Below are 15,139 nucleotides of genomic sequence, written 5' to 3'. Positions count from 1 at the left end.
CTCTACAACTATTTTTGTGAACCTATAAATCAAGTGCCCCCTTATTAAAGGGGCACTAAAACCGACAAATTAAATAAATGTACTTTTAACAATAATGGTTCCAATAAAAATTTGGTTGCCAGGGGTGATGATGCATTCTAGTCCCTCCGGCGCCCACAAGGCCGCGAGCGTACCAGTGGACACCGCGTGCTCCATCTCCAGGGACACCCTGGCTCGGATGTAACCGCGGAAGAGAGGCAGACAGTCTGGCTGAGCGACACCCTTGACTGCCCGCTGCCTGGACGGGTTAATGGCCACCTTGGCCAGGACCAGGAGCAGTCCTACGAGGAGGCCCTCCAACCTGCCCGCTCCCCACCGCACAGGGTGCAACAGCTCTACAAACCTGTGAGCATGCTCACAGGTGCATACATTGCATCACCAGTGGCCACAGCCTCAGAAAGGCCCCTTCCAAAGATGGCAAGCACTGTCTCTTCCATAGGGATTAAAGCATGCAGGCATGCTTCTCCTCCTCCAGTTCATTCCTGCTGCCCCCTGTTATGTACCACCTTCTCCTGCAAGAAAGAGGGAAGTGTGTCCGTGAGTCTCCAGCACCAGCAAATAGAGAATCGTTAAATGTTTCTGCTGGTGTTAACTCCCTCAGCTGATAAAGGTGACACCGTTAATTATAGAGCAGATTATCACACTGGCACCAAACCCGGGAATATCCCAGCAAAATCCCACAAACCTATGTTAAGGGTGTTTGGGTGATGTGGCAATCATGGTTAGATCGCTGCCAGTGTGTGTAAGCTGTGAGTTGTGGGAGCGAGGCTTGCAACAGTGCTAAGTGTATGAGGGTGAGGTAAAGCATGTAAATTAAAAGATTGAGTACTGATTGATGTAAATTGCTGGTAGGTGGATGACAGGGGTGCAGTGATTTGAGTAGTGGTTGAGGCAAGTGGTGCAGTTGGGAGGATATGCCATTGGAAGATTGAACTCACTCACCTTGACAACTCGTGTCAGATCGTTAAACTTCTTCCTACACTGCATCCATGTTCTTGGAGCTGCACTCCTGCAATTGACCTCTGTCGCTACTTCTTCCTACTGCCTCCTCAGCATGTCTGGAGGGCCTCCTGCCCCTCTGCGGATACAGGGCGTCTCTTCTCTCCACGTCTTGCACCAAGACCTCCAGTGCATTGACATAAAACCTTAGTGCTCGCTCTCTCCCATCTTCAGTCATTTCTCAAAGTATCACAGCACAAAGTATCACACAGTGTCAGCTGTGGCTCAGTGGGCAGCACACTCACCTCTGAGTCAGACGGTTGTGGGTTCAGGTCCCACTCCAGGGACTTGAGCACATAAATCTAGGCTGACTCTCCCAGTGCAGTGCTGAGGGAGTGCTGCATTGTCAGAGTTGCGGTCTTTCGGATGAGACGTTAAACTGAGGCCCCGCCGGCTCTCTCAGGTGGACGTAAAAGATCCCATGGTACTATTTTGAAAAAGAGCAGGAGAATTATCCCCGGTGTCCTGGCCAATATTTATCCCTCAATCAACATAACAAAAACAGATTATCTGATCATTATCACATTGCTGTTTGTGGGAGCTTGCTGTGCACAAATTGGCTGCCGCATTTCCCACATTACAACAGTGACTACACTTCAAAAAGTACTTCATTGGATGTAAAGCGCTTTGAGACATCCGGTGGTCCTGAAAGGCACTATATAAATTCAAGTCCTTTTAGATTCACTTTCCAAAAAATGCCCACCACTTCTTACAGCTACTATGTACCTCCCCTATAAGAGGTGCAGGCTGCCTTTAAGTAACGCTAGCCACGTGTGATATCGGGCCCCCCTACTTACGTGTGCAGTCAATGAACAGCGCAAGGAGCGCTGACTGCCCGAATCATCTAAAGCAACAGGGGGCAGCACGAATGTAACGTGCTACTCGCATCGCAATGAATGGGCTAATTGGGTAGGGCAAGGGGAGGTGCTGGAGTGATTATAGACACTGAGATCCCTTCAGGATGGAAGTGGGGCTGAAATAGTGATGAACTTATAATTGTTAATATACTAAATGAATGCTTCTTAAAAGTATTCACTGGAGAAAACACAAGTAGCGTTCCACCCAACATCGGTGGTTCCACAACTAAATTTCACGACTTTGACATTGCTCACAACAAAGTTCTAATCAAATAAAACACAAAATGCTGGAAATACTCAGCAGCTCGGGCAGCATCTGTGGAGAGAGAAACAGGGTTAGTGACCTTTCACCCGAACTGTTCCAGCCAAGCTAAACTATCCCCAGCGACAGACGGCATGTACCCAAAGGTACCAAGATTAGAGGTGTAATTTACAAAGTGCTGAGAGTCAATGAATGCAGGAAGGTCCCAGTAGATTACCTGGGCCCCAAGCTCTGGAACTCCCTCCCTGAACCCCGCTGCCTCTACCTCTCTCTCCTTTAAACCGCCCCTTAAAACCTGTCTCTTTGACCAAGCTTTTGGTCACCTGCCCTAATTTCTCCCTGTGTGGCTCGGTGTCAAATTTTGTTTGATGGTCGCTCCTGTAAAACGCCTTGGGATGTTTTACTACGTTGCCGGCGCTATACCAATGCAAGTTGTGGTTGGAACTAAGCCTGTTTGCCGCCTGTTTTTACCAGCGGTAATACAACTAAACATTACTTTTATATTAACTGGTGAAATAATGGAATTGAAAAGTAGAAACAAACTTTGGGAAGATCTCGATGTAGCAAATGGCAGCCAACGTGGCTTCAGAAGAGGCTATTATGCTTGACCAATCGTGCTTTTTGAGGAAGTGACATCCCCATCCCAGGTACACACTGGAACACCTTATGATCTGGTGTACCTCGATTTTCAGCAAGCCTCCAATAAACATAAGAATATAAGAATTAGGAACAGGAGTAGGCCATCTAGCCCCTCGAGCCTGCTCCGCCATTCAACAAGATCATGGCTGATCTGATAAAGTTCTGCATGAAAGGCTGATAAGGCAGTAGGCACACACGGTCGAATACCCGCATGTATTAAACTAACTCTGGAGTCATTGTGGGTGTTGTAACACACATAATTTAACAATAGATTACATGTAGAAACTGGAAAGGAATGCTGGTGAGCAGCTGGCGTCAGATTGTCTAGATAATGGAAGGGGAGTACAAAGCAGGTCATCAAATAAGTCAAATCAATCATTTCTGACAGGTATGGTTACTCATCGAGAAGGGAGAACTGATAAAGCTCAATGGCATTGTGCAGGTGGAGAAGGAGATCGACACAGTTCGAGACGACCGGATGCGTGAGTGTGTCCATTAGACGTCGCTAGGACGCGCTGATGCAATAGTTAAATGTTAGGATGATGTTATTAACCCTATAAACACACACACACAGACACACACATGGGAGTCCCACAAGGACTCTTGTCTTGCTTGGCCTTGCGTGAGCAGTCATGACGACACGCATGTTGGAATATTTTAAAGGACGCAACTGCGGCCAACGAAGCGGAAGTTGTCGCAATGCGCAGTTCCAGTGGGTTTTTGTTAGTTGTCACCGGACTTCCTAAAATGAGGAATAAAGAGGCGGATTTAGAGAATTCTGTTAGAGCTTAATGTAGGGGGTGTGATTAAGAAGTTTGCAGATAATACTAAAATCGGCCGTGTGGTTGATAATGAAGAAAGCTGCGAACTGCAGGAAGATATCAATCGACTGGTCAGGTGGGCAGAACAGTGGCAAATGGAATTCAATCCAGAGAAGTGTGAGGTAATGCATTTGGTGAGGGCTAACAAGGCAAGGGAATACACGTTAAATGGTAGGACACAAGTGTAGAGGAACAGAGGGACCTTGGAGTGCAGATCCACAGATCCTTGAAGGTAGCAGGCCAGGTAGATAAGGTGGCTAAGAAGGCATCCGGAATACTTGCCTTTATTAGCCGAGGCATAGAATATAAGAGCGGGGAGGTTATGTTTGAACTGTATAAAACATTAGTTAGGCCACAGCTAGAGTACTGCATGCAGTTCTGGTCACCATATTACAGGAAAGATGTGATTGCATTGGAGAAGGTATAGGAGGAGATTTACGAGGATGTTGCCCGGACTGGAGAATTTTAGCTATGAGGAAGAGTAGATAGGAAGGACATATTTTCCTTCATAGAGCGGTCAACAACCAGGGGGTATAGATTTAAAGTAATTGGTAGGAGGTATTGAGGGGATTTTTTTCACCCAGAGAGTGGTCGGGGTCTAGAACTCAATGCTTGAAAGGGTGGTAGAGGCAGAAACCCTCACCACTTAAAAAAATACGTGGATATGCACTTGGAAGTGCCGTAACCTACAGGGCTACAGACCAAAAGCTGGAAGCTGGGATTAGGCTGGATGGCTCTTTGTCGGTCGGCACAGACACAATGGGCCGAAATGTTTCCTGCAGTGCTGTAAATTTCTATGGGCCCAAAATTGGTGGCCTTAACGCCGGCTGCCACCGAGTTTTTTTAGCCGCTCTCCGGTCGGTGACAGATTCCTCCATGTCTGCACCCGGTGGGAGGGGAGTACCGGCGGGAACCGCCCGCTGACGGCCTCTGGTGGCCAAGTCCCGTACGTGACCTCCCGCCCGCCCAGCCAGCATATTGGTGCGGGCGGGAGTCAGCGGCAGCAGGGGGAAGGACCACTGCGTGGAGGCAGGTCTAACCCTGACGGTAAGTAAGAAGATCTGCAAAAAAAGGTTAGTGAACATTTTTAAATTTTATTTACATAAGAACATAAGAAACAGGAGCAGGAGTAGGCCATACAGCCCCTCGAGCCTGCTCTGCCATGTTATACGATCTTGACTGATCCGATCATGGACTCGGGTCCAATTCCCTGTCCGCTCCCCATAACCCCTTATTCCCTCATCGGTTAAGAAACTGTCTATCTCTGTCTTAAATTTATTCAATGTCCCAGCTTCCACAGACTGAATCAACATTTGGTGAGAATGTAAATTATCCTTGCAATCCTATTCCAACCACCAGAAGCAGTGCCACTAATGCAGGAGGTGGTGGGAAAGGGGACAATGAATAATCAGCGGATATTTCAGACATTTAAAGATGTGTGTGTGACCTGCCGGGATTTGTTCTTGTGACTCTGTGTCAGAACCATACCGAGCCTCGCGAGGGTGACAACAGAAGCAGTTTACATTGGATGCAGGAGATCCTCTGTCTGTTGTGGTGAAGGTGATTTTTTTTTCCATTTGGGACCTGACATTTACGCGCAGGATAGTTCAGTGCTGCTTCTGGTTCATTGACAGCAGTCACTCTGTATTTCAAAATGGTTTCAATTACTCAAAGTATCCTAGCATGCTTGGCTTTGGCATTTTAGACAAAGAGTGAATGTGGAGGAAAGGGGAAGCCTATGAACAAAGACAGTTTGGAAACTTAAAAGAGAGTGAATTATAAATGCCCAGGTCAAGAGTTGGCCCACACCGAGATAAAGGGGCAGTTGCTAAGACACCTATGGTAAGACCAGCTAGGCCAATTAGCAAATGCATTCAAAGAATCAAAATAAAAGCCTGTAGAACAGAAACGAAGGCTGAAAGATTAGAAGCAGGGTATACACCTAAGTGAGTGGCCTCTGCAAATATGCACCTACACACGTTACATAAGAACATAAGAAATAGGAGCAGGAGTAGGCCATACGGCCCCTCGAGCCTGCTCCGCCATTCAATAAGATCATGGCTGATCTGATCATGGACTCAGGTCCACTTCCCTGCCCGCTCCCCATAACCCCTTAACCCCTTATCGGCTAAGAAACTGTCTGTTATGTATTTATGCTTGGGGTCACCAGACACCAGGGGGTGCCACTGTTGGAGGTCATCGGGCTATACGCGTGCGTGCGCAGTCACTGGTATATAAGCGCGGGTACCATGTCATGCAGGTTACTTTGGGCGCCAATAAAATTGGATCAGGTTTACACCTGAGGCAGTTTACAGTAACAAGTCTTTTGAGTCATTACATTCATTACATTTGGCGACAAGGTAACTTAAGAACCTTCGCATGTACAACGGGCACTATTGGAATTCTGGAGAGATTCGCGGAAGGCGAGGATTAGGCGGATTTTATCGACCGCCCGGATCAGTATTTTGTGGTCAACAAAATGGAGGGAGAGGCTGACACAGTTCGGCGCAGGGCAATTTTTCTCACTGTTTGTGGTCCAAAAATTTATGGTCTCATGAAGAATCTTCTCTCGCTTTTACGTCCAACGTACAAAGAATATGGGGTTTTGTGTACTTTGGTGCGTGACCATCTTAAGCCAAAAGAGGGGATCATCATCTCATGCTATCGCTTCTACACGCATGTTCATGCTGAGGGTCAGGATGTGTCAGGATTCGTTGCCGACCTGCGACGTCTTGCTGAGCCGTGTAAGTTTGGGAACGTGTTAGAAGACATGCTGCGAGATTTCTTTGTGATAGGCAACAACCATGATGTGATTCTTCGGAAGTTATTGGCCGAAGAGAAGCTGGATTTGAGCAAGGCCATCGCGACTGCCCAGGCGTGCATGACGACTGATGATAATTTGAGGCAGGCATCATCAAATAGTCGGAGCTCCACGGCAAGTACTGTAAACAAGATTCTGTCGTCGTCTGGCAGAGCTGCTTATGGCGGGGCCCACTCGACTGCTTATGTGAAACCTGTAGCTGTTCAAAGTCCGCCAACTGGTACGAATCCGATTTCGCCATGTTGGCTTTGTGGGGGCAATCATCAGCTTCATCAGTATCTGTTTAAACAGTACTCCTGTAATGGCTATTCGAAACTGGGACATCTTCAGAGAATGTGCCCACAACTGAACAAGCATGCTGCCGCTCATCACATTGCTCGGGATACACAACCTGAGGAGGATGTATATGGTCTGTATTCGTTCTTGGGAAGGATCCAGCCAATAATCGTTAATGTGAAGCTAAATGGTGTGCCTGTATCAATGGAGCTGGACACTGGTGCAAGTCAGTCGATAATGAGCCAAAGGACATTTAACAAGCTGTGGGACACTGAGGCTGTGAAGCCTAAGCTGAGTCCAGTCAATGCCAAGTTGCGTACTTACACGAAGGAACTCATACTGGTGATTGGCAGTGCGGTAGTCAAGGTGTCATATGACGGTGTGGTTCATGATCTACCGTTATGGATTGTCCCGGGTAATGGTCCAACGCTGTTCGGCAGGAATTGGCTTGAGAAAATCAAGTAGAATTGGAATGATATCAAAGCGTTGTCATCGGTGGATGACACTTCGTGTGCTCAAGTGTTGAAGAAGTTTCCTTCTTTGTTTGAACCGGGCATTGGTAATTTTACTGGAGCCAACGTGCAGATTCACTTGGATTCTGATGCAAGGCCTGTCTATCATAAAGCTCGGTCTGTTCCCTACATGATGAGGGAGAAGGTTGAAATTGAGCTTGACAGACTCCAACATGAAGGGTTCATATCACCGGTCGAGTTTAACAAGTGGGCCAGTCCTATTGTTCCTGTGTTGAAGAGTGATGGCACTGTCAAGATTTGTGGAGACTACAAGGTTACGATTAACCGATTTTCGAAACAGGATCAGTACCCGTTACCGAAGATTGATGACCGGTTCGCCATGCTAGCTGGTGGAAAGTCGTTCACTAAACTGGATCTGACATTGCCCTATATGACACAGGAGCTTGTCGACACTTTGAAGAAACTCACCTTAACACCTATAAAGGACTGTTTGTCTACAACAGGTGCCCTTTTGGAATTCGGTCGGCTGCAGCCATATTTCAGAAGAATATTGAGAGTCTACTGAAGTCCGTTCCTAGAACTGTCGTGTTTCGAGATGACATTCTGGTCACAGGTTGCAATGCTACTGAACATCTGAACAATCTTGAAGAAGTCCTACACTGGACAAAGTGGGACTCAGGCTGAAATGTTCGAAGTGTGTAATCATGGCACATGAAATTGAATTCCTGGGAATTCGAAAATCAAGGCCAACAAAAATGCACCCAGGCCTCAGAATGTGACGGAGCTGTATTCATTCCTTCAGCTACTCAACTACTTTGGTCATTTCTTACCCAGATTGAGCACTTTGTTAGAGCCACTGCACGTGCTATTTAGAAAAGGTGACAACTGGGTCTGGGGTGTGTCTCAAGATAGAGCCTTTGAGAAAGCTAAGAATCTGCTCTGTTCAAACAAGTTGCTTGTTCATTATGATCCGCGTAAGCATCTTGTATTGGCTTGTGATACTTCATCATATGGGGTTGGCTGTGTACTCCAACAAACAAATGAGTCGGGTAAGCTACAACCTGTTGCGTATGCTTCGAGAAGTTTGTCAAAGGTGGAAAGAGCTTACACATGGTAGAAAAGAAGTTTTGGCCTGTGTGTACGGGTGTGTACGGGGTCAAAAAGATGCATCAGTACCTGTTTGGTCTTCGTTTTGAGCTCGAAACGGATCACAAGCCACTCATTTCATTGTTTTCAGAAAACAAAGGTATTAATACCAATGCATCGTCTCATATCCACATATGGGCATTGACATTGCCGATATGTCATTCGTCATAGACCTGGCAGTGAGAATTGTGCCGATGCACTGAGCTGTCTGCCGTTGCCCACATCCGAGGTGGAGACACCACAACCTGCAGATCTACAGTTAGTAATGGATGCTTTTGAGAGTGAAAGAACTCTTGTCACTGCTCAACAAGTTAGGATCTGGACCAGCCATGACCCTATTTTATCGGTTGTGAAACGTTGTGTCCTCAGTGGTGATTGGTCTGCAATACCTAAGGAGATGTGTGATGAGACCAAACCCTACGACCGTCGCAAAGATGAACTGCCCATTCAGTCAGATTGTTTACTGTGAGGTAATCATGTTGTTATGCCTAAGAAAGGTAGTGAAAAATTTGTACATGAACTACATAGCACTTATCCTGGTATTGTCATGATGAAAGCCATTGCTAGGGCTCATGTATGGTGACCTGGAATTGACTCTGATCTGGAATCATGTCTGCATCAGTGCAATATTTGTATGCAGCTAAGTAAAATACCAGTGGAATCTCCGCTGAGTCTTTGGTCGTGGCCATCTAAATCATGGTCGAGGATCCACATCGATTCTGCGGGTCCTTTCCTGGGAAAGATGTTTTTTGTTGTGATGGATGCATATTCAAAGTGGATAGAGTCTATTATTATGTCATCCAGTACGTCTACAGCTACCATTGAGAGCCTTCATATCATGTTTGCTACTCATAGTTTGCCTGACATTGTTGTGAGCGACAACGGATCTTTGCTTCACAAGTCTGGAGTTTCAAGAGTTCATGAAACTCAATGGTATTAAACATGTGAGGTCAGCCCCATTCAAACCTGTTTCTAATGGTTAAGCAGAGCATGCTGTTCAAACGATCAAGCAGAGTATGAAATGTGTAACTCAGGGTTCACTGCAGACTCGTTTGTCCTGTATACTGCTCAGTTACAGGACCAGATCTCATACGCTTACTGCTGAACTACTGATGAAGAGAAATCTTAAGACCAAACTCTCCCTTGTTCATCCCGATTTGAATGATCGTGTTGAAACAGACGTCAAAGTCAGCAAGGGTATCATGCTCGTGCTGCTGTGTCACGTGACATCTTGGTCAACGATCCGGTTTATGGACTGAACTATGGTCAATGTCCAAAGTGGATCGTCGACACTGTCACAGCCAAGGAGGGTAACAGAGTGTTTATTGTCGTGCTCAAGAATGGGCAAACATGCAGGAAACATGTTGATCAGATAAAACTGCGGCACACGGATGAACTGGAACCACTTGAGGAAGATGCAGTCAGTGACCAAGCAACCAATGTTCATTCATCAGAGGACTTTGCTGCCATTATTGAAACTGGACCTCCAGTCCCTGATGTGGTCATTACCACTCCCGTCAGATCGGCTACTCAGCCTTCAGTCACAACTGACTCAGGACGCTCGCCCAGAACTGAAGTTGTACTGAGACGATCAACTCGTGAGCGGAAAGTCCCAGACCATCTTAATTTGTAAAAAGACTGATATTAAGAGCTTGAAAGGGGATGTTGTCATGTATTTGTGCTTGGGGTCACCAGACACCAATGGGCGCCACTGTCGGAGGTCATTGGGCTGTACGAGCACGTGCGCTCGTGGTATATAAGTGCGGGTATCATGTCGCATGGGTTACTTTGGCCGTGAATAAAGTTGGATCAGGTTTACACATGAGGCAGTTAACAGTAACAAGTCGTTTGAGTCATTACATTCATTACACTGTCTTTCTCTGTCTTAAATTTATTCAATGTCCCAGCTTCCACAGCTTTCTGAGGCAGCGAATTCCACAGATTTACAATGCTCTGAGAGAAGAAATTCCTCCTCATCTCCGTTTTAAATGGGCGGCCCCTTATTCTAAGATATGTTGTGCACGGTCGCAGCCCAAGGTAGCTGAATAGTGTAAGAATGGTCAGCGCGCTCTCGGGTAGACGTAGACGGAAGCCCCATCCGCGAAACATTACGGGGTCGAAATTCCCTTTTTAACGCCGGCCGTTACCGCCGGCGATGGCCGGCTAACGGGCGGCAAAGGCCTACCGTCAGCGGCAAACGGCTCCGGAGAAATTCAGTAGGCTCGTTGATGGAGACGGCAAGCGGTAGCGCTGCGGCCTTCTAACGCCACCCTCGTGGTGACGCCATCCAGCGGGCAGCGCCCCCTTGGCGCCGCTCCCCCGATATTTGGTTTCAACGTCGGCCTTCCCGGCAGGCATTCCTACAGCCTGGAAAAAGTGGTGAAAACACAGCAGTTCTCGGGCGGAACCGGCCCAGAGAGCAAGGCGCGTTTTATCTTCTTTATTTATTTCTGCCTGTTTTCATTAGTTGTAACAGCGGGGGAGTTTGTGTGTGGGTCGGAGAAGTTGATGAGTTGTTTTTTTTCTTCCCAGTTTTTCACCTAGCATGGCGGCAATCTCCTGTTGTGAAATTGAGTCAGCCTCCTGTGCTCCCGCCCTATTGGCGCCTGAGGGGGAGTGTGCAATGGCATTTTTAGCGCTGCTCTCTCATCTTTGGGTGCAAAAACTCAATTTGGCAAGTGGAGCCTACGCCTAATGCCCGGTGCGAACCCCTCAAAAACGGCTATAACGAATTTTGACCCCTACAAGTCTGATCAGCTTGAACCAGACTTCGTGGAAAGATAAACAGGTTGTATTAATTGCTCGCCATTGAATGTAATACCGGAGGACAGTTGTATCAAACCAATGCCATTTTTAGTTAATGTCTATTCAGGCTTGTTGCTTTAAACCAACCGGGCCTGAAGGTGAGTGGAGGTTATTGTTGCTGTCGGGACTGACAACCTTTTGTTGCAACCGTAACCACCGACAAGGCTTATGATGCGTGATGAGTCCATTGCACCCCAGTTACTTTGAGTACCTGTCTCATTGGGCGCTGTATATGATGGGCCACATTCTCCGCATGCCCGACACAAGACTCCCAAAGCAAGCGCTCTACTCAGAACTTCCTACATGGAAAGCGAGCCCCAGGTGGGCAGAGGAAACATTTCAAGGACACCCTCAAAGCCTCCCTGATAAAGTGCAGCATCCCCACCGACACCTGGGAGTCCCTGGCCCAAGACCGCCCAAAGTGGAGGAAGTGCATCTGGGAGGGCGCTGAGCACCTCGAGTCTCATTGCCGAGAGCGTGCAGAAAACAAGCGCAGGCAGCGGAAGGAGCTTGCGGCAAACCAGACTCCCCACCCACCCTTTCCTTCAACCACTGTCTGTCCCACCTGTGACAGGGACTGTATTTCCCGTATTGGACTGTTCAGTCACCTAATAACTCACGTTTAGAGTGGAAGCAAATCTTCCTCAATTTCGAGGGAGTGCCTATGATAATGATGATGTATTGATAATTACATTGCCACATTACTTTTCTCACATTACAACAATGACTACACTTTAAAAAAAGTACTTAATTGGCTATAAAGTGCTTTGGGACGTCCGGTGGTTGTGAAAGGCGCTATATAAATGCAAGTCTTTCTTTCATTAATTTCCACACCAGTTTCCACATGTACGCTGATGACACCCAGCTCTACCTCACCACCACTTCTCTCGACCCCTCCACGGTCTCCAAATTATTAGACTGCTTGTCCGACAGCCAGTTCTGGATGAGCAGAAATTTTCTCCAATTGATTATTGGGAAGACCGAAGCCATTGTTTTCGATCCCTAGCCACTGACTTCCTCTTTCTCCTCAACTTCTGTCTGAGGCTGAACCAGACTGTTCGCAACTTTTGTGTCATATCTGACCCTGAAATGAGCTATTGACCACATATCCGCAGCATAACTAAGACCGCCTATTTCCACCTCCGTAACATCGCCCGTCTCCACCTTTGCCTCAGCTCATCTGCTGCTGAAGCCCTCATCCATGCCTTTGTTACGTCTATACTTGCTTATTCCAATGTACTTCTGGCTGGCCTCCCACATTCTACCCTACGTAAACTGGACGTGATCCAAAACTCGGCTGTCTGTATCCTAACTTGCACCAAGTCCCACTCACCCATCCCCCTGTGCTCGCTGACGTACATTGGCTTCTGGTTAAGCAACAGCTCGACTTTAAAATTCTCATCCTTGTTTACAAATCCCTCCGTGGCCTCACCCCTCCCTGTCTCTATAATCCCCTCTAGCCCCACAACCACCAACCCCAAAAATATCTGCGCTCCTCTAATTCTGCCCTCCTGAGCATCCCTGATTACAATCGCTCAACTGTTGGCAGTCGTACTTTCTGTTGCCTAGATCCCAAGCTCTGGAACTCCCTGCCTAAACCTTTCTGCCTCTCTACCTCTCTTTCCTCCTTCATGATGCTCCTTAAAACTGCCCTCTTTGACCAAGCTTTTTGTCACCTGCCCTGATCTCTCCTTATGTGGCTCGGTGTCAAATTTTTAATCTCATAATACTCCTGTGAAGTACCTTGGAATGTTTCACTACGTGAAAAGGTGCTATATAAATACAAGTTGTTGTTGTAATATTTGTCAGACCTGTGAGTATTTTCTAGTCCACGAACTTACATTAAGGGCAAGAATAAATGATCGTCCTATAAAACAAACACAGTGGGTATCCCAGTTCAAGATAAGATAGTATTCCTTCAGCCCCAGTGATTTGGGTGAAAATGTTGAAACAGAGGGAACTTACTTTCCACGTTGTTGAGAAGGCGGTTGATTCCAGATCCCCAGGGTGCATATAACCCGACTGTCATTGGGGTCGGGATGTAGCACAGGGCTTTCCCAAGGCAGCTTGCGTAAGTGTCATACTCGTTCTGACCTGAAAAAGCCAATCCAGTAAAAAGAATAATTCATTGACGTAGAGAAAGAAAGAAAGATTGATTTGCACTTATAGAGCACCTTTCACGACCAGCGGACCTCTCAAAGTACGTTACTGCCAATGTGGGAAACGCGGCAGCCAATTTGCGCACAACAAGCTCCCACAAACAGCATTGTGATAATGACCAGATAATCTGTTTTTGTTATGTTGATTGAGGACTAAATATTGGCCCAGGACACCGGGGAGAACTCCCCTGCTCTTCTTCGAAATAGTGCCATGGGATCTTTTACGTCCATCCGAGAGGGCAGACGAAGCCTCGGTTTAACGTCTCATCCGAAAGACAGCACCTCCGACAGTGCAGCACTCCCTCAGCACTGCGCTGGAGTGTCAGCCTAGATTTTCTTTTTTAGAGAGGGTGCTTCCACTTGTGGGCGAGATCAGAACTAGCATAGATGCATTTCAGGGGAAGCAAGATATGCACATGAGCGAGAAAGGAACAAAGGGTTGGATGAAGAGGGGTGGGAGGAGGCTCATATGTTGCATAAACACCAGCACGGACCCGTTGGGCCGAATGGCCTGTGCTGTAAATACTTTGTAATTGGCCAATTGTGACTTTAACCGGCTGTTCAGTGGAATCCTTAAAACTGTGCTGTCCGTCTCTCTGTTCCCTCAGGATTGGTCCTGATATGGGCTGGGAGGTGTTGCCACTCGGAGAGGAGTGAAGTTTACTCTTCCGCAGCCCTCCAGAACACTCTGTCTGGACCTCGGGTGAGCCCGCTTCTGGTGGTCACATCGTTTCTCGATGCTGAATATTGTAAATTGATCTCATTGTTACTCTGTGTGTTTCTAAAGGAAAACTGTGGTTGAAGCAGATTCCATGAGTACTTTTAAATTAGAATTGGATAGTTATTTGAAAACGAGGACTATTAAAGGGTATGAGGAGTGAGCGTGAGAGTGGGATTGACTGGGTGGGATATTAGAGGGTATGGGGAGTGAAGGGGAGAATGGGATTAGACTGGGTGGGATATTAAAGGGTATGGGGAGTGAGGGGGGAGTGGGATTAGACTGGGTGGGATATTAAAGGGTATGGGGAGTGAGGGGGAGAGTGGGATTAGACTGGTGGGATATTACAGGGTATGGGGAGTGAGCAGGATGGTGGGATTAGACTGGGTGGCTGGTATGCAGAAAAACAATTTAAACTGCACAAAATCACAAGGTAATTGCAGACGAGGAAGGCCATTCATCCATCTGGAATAACATTAAAGTCCCCCCACATTCACAGCATCTTGAATGATTCCCCGATTTCCACCTTCATAACTCAATCTGAAGTGGAGATGAATGATGAAAATTAAAATCAAAAAGAGTTAGCAGTTTCGATTTGTGAGCGCCATGATAGACAATGAAATCACCTGCACAGGTAATATTTGAGCTGAAGGAACTGCATTTAAAGGAGAACGCGTTTGAATGCAATAGCCCAACCCGATGCAATAAAAGCAGCGCTGAATTAGCCGAGTCAGATTTGAAGCACTTTCTCACCCTTGCCTTCACTGTTGGACATCGTTGTTTGTGCTGTTCCCAGTAGAGACGAAGAAAGGCAACTGCGTCCAATGTGTATAGACAGCTTCAGTGATGTGAGACTGTTTGGATTCTGCTTCGGGAAGTTATGCTGGTTTCAGTCAGCTGACACCATCTCCACTCCAGTGATATGAAGGAAGGTGGCTCTCCGTGAGTTATGGCTCGCACACACTTAGAACAGGCGTGGTATCTCCTCAGGTGATTCACACGATCAGCTGCACCCTCTCCAACACCTGTCTAAAGTGTGGGGCCCAGGATTGTAAACAGTACTCCAGTTGAGGTGTTATAAAGGTTTAGCATGTCTGCCTTGCTTTTGTACTCTGAGCCTCCAT

The 15,139-nt window shown here is 47.0% G+C and overlaps 1 protein-coding gene across 1 annotated transcript in view; it reads right to left on the bottom strand.

Annotated features, from left to right (window-relative positions):
• The window catches only part of nkpd1 (NTPase, KAP family P-loop domain containing 1), a 29,580-nt gene extending 14,746 nt beyond the window's left edge, over window positions 1–14,834 (bottom strand). Inside the window, exons 1-2 of the mRNA XM_070867612.1 lie at window positions 14,769–14,834; window positions 13,104–13,232 (exon numbers count right to left, since the gene is read on the bottom strand). Coding sequence (XP_070723713.1) covers window positions 13,104–13,232; window positions 14,769–14,790 — 151 coding nt within the window. The 5' untranslated portion in view covers window positions 14,791–14,834. The remainder of the gene's footprint in view (window positions 1–13,103; window positions 13,233–14,768) is intronic.
• Window positions 14,835–15,139: the final 305 nt, after the last annotated feature.

Source organism: Pristiophorus japonicus, chromosome 26 (genome assembly GCF_044704955.1).
Source record: "Pristiophorus japonicus isolate sPriJap1 chromosome 26, sPriJap1.hap1, whole genome shotgun sequence".
NCBI classification, from domain to species: domain Eukaryota; kingdom Metazoa; phylum Chordata; class Chondrichthyes; family Pristiophoridae; genus Pristiophorus; species Pristiophorus japonicus.
This window is presented reverse-complemented; position numbering and strand designations above follow the sequence as displayed.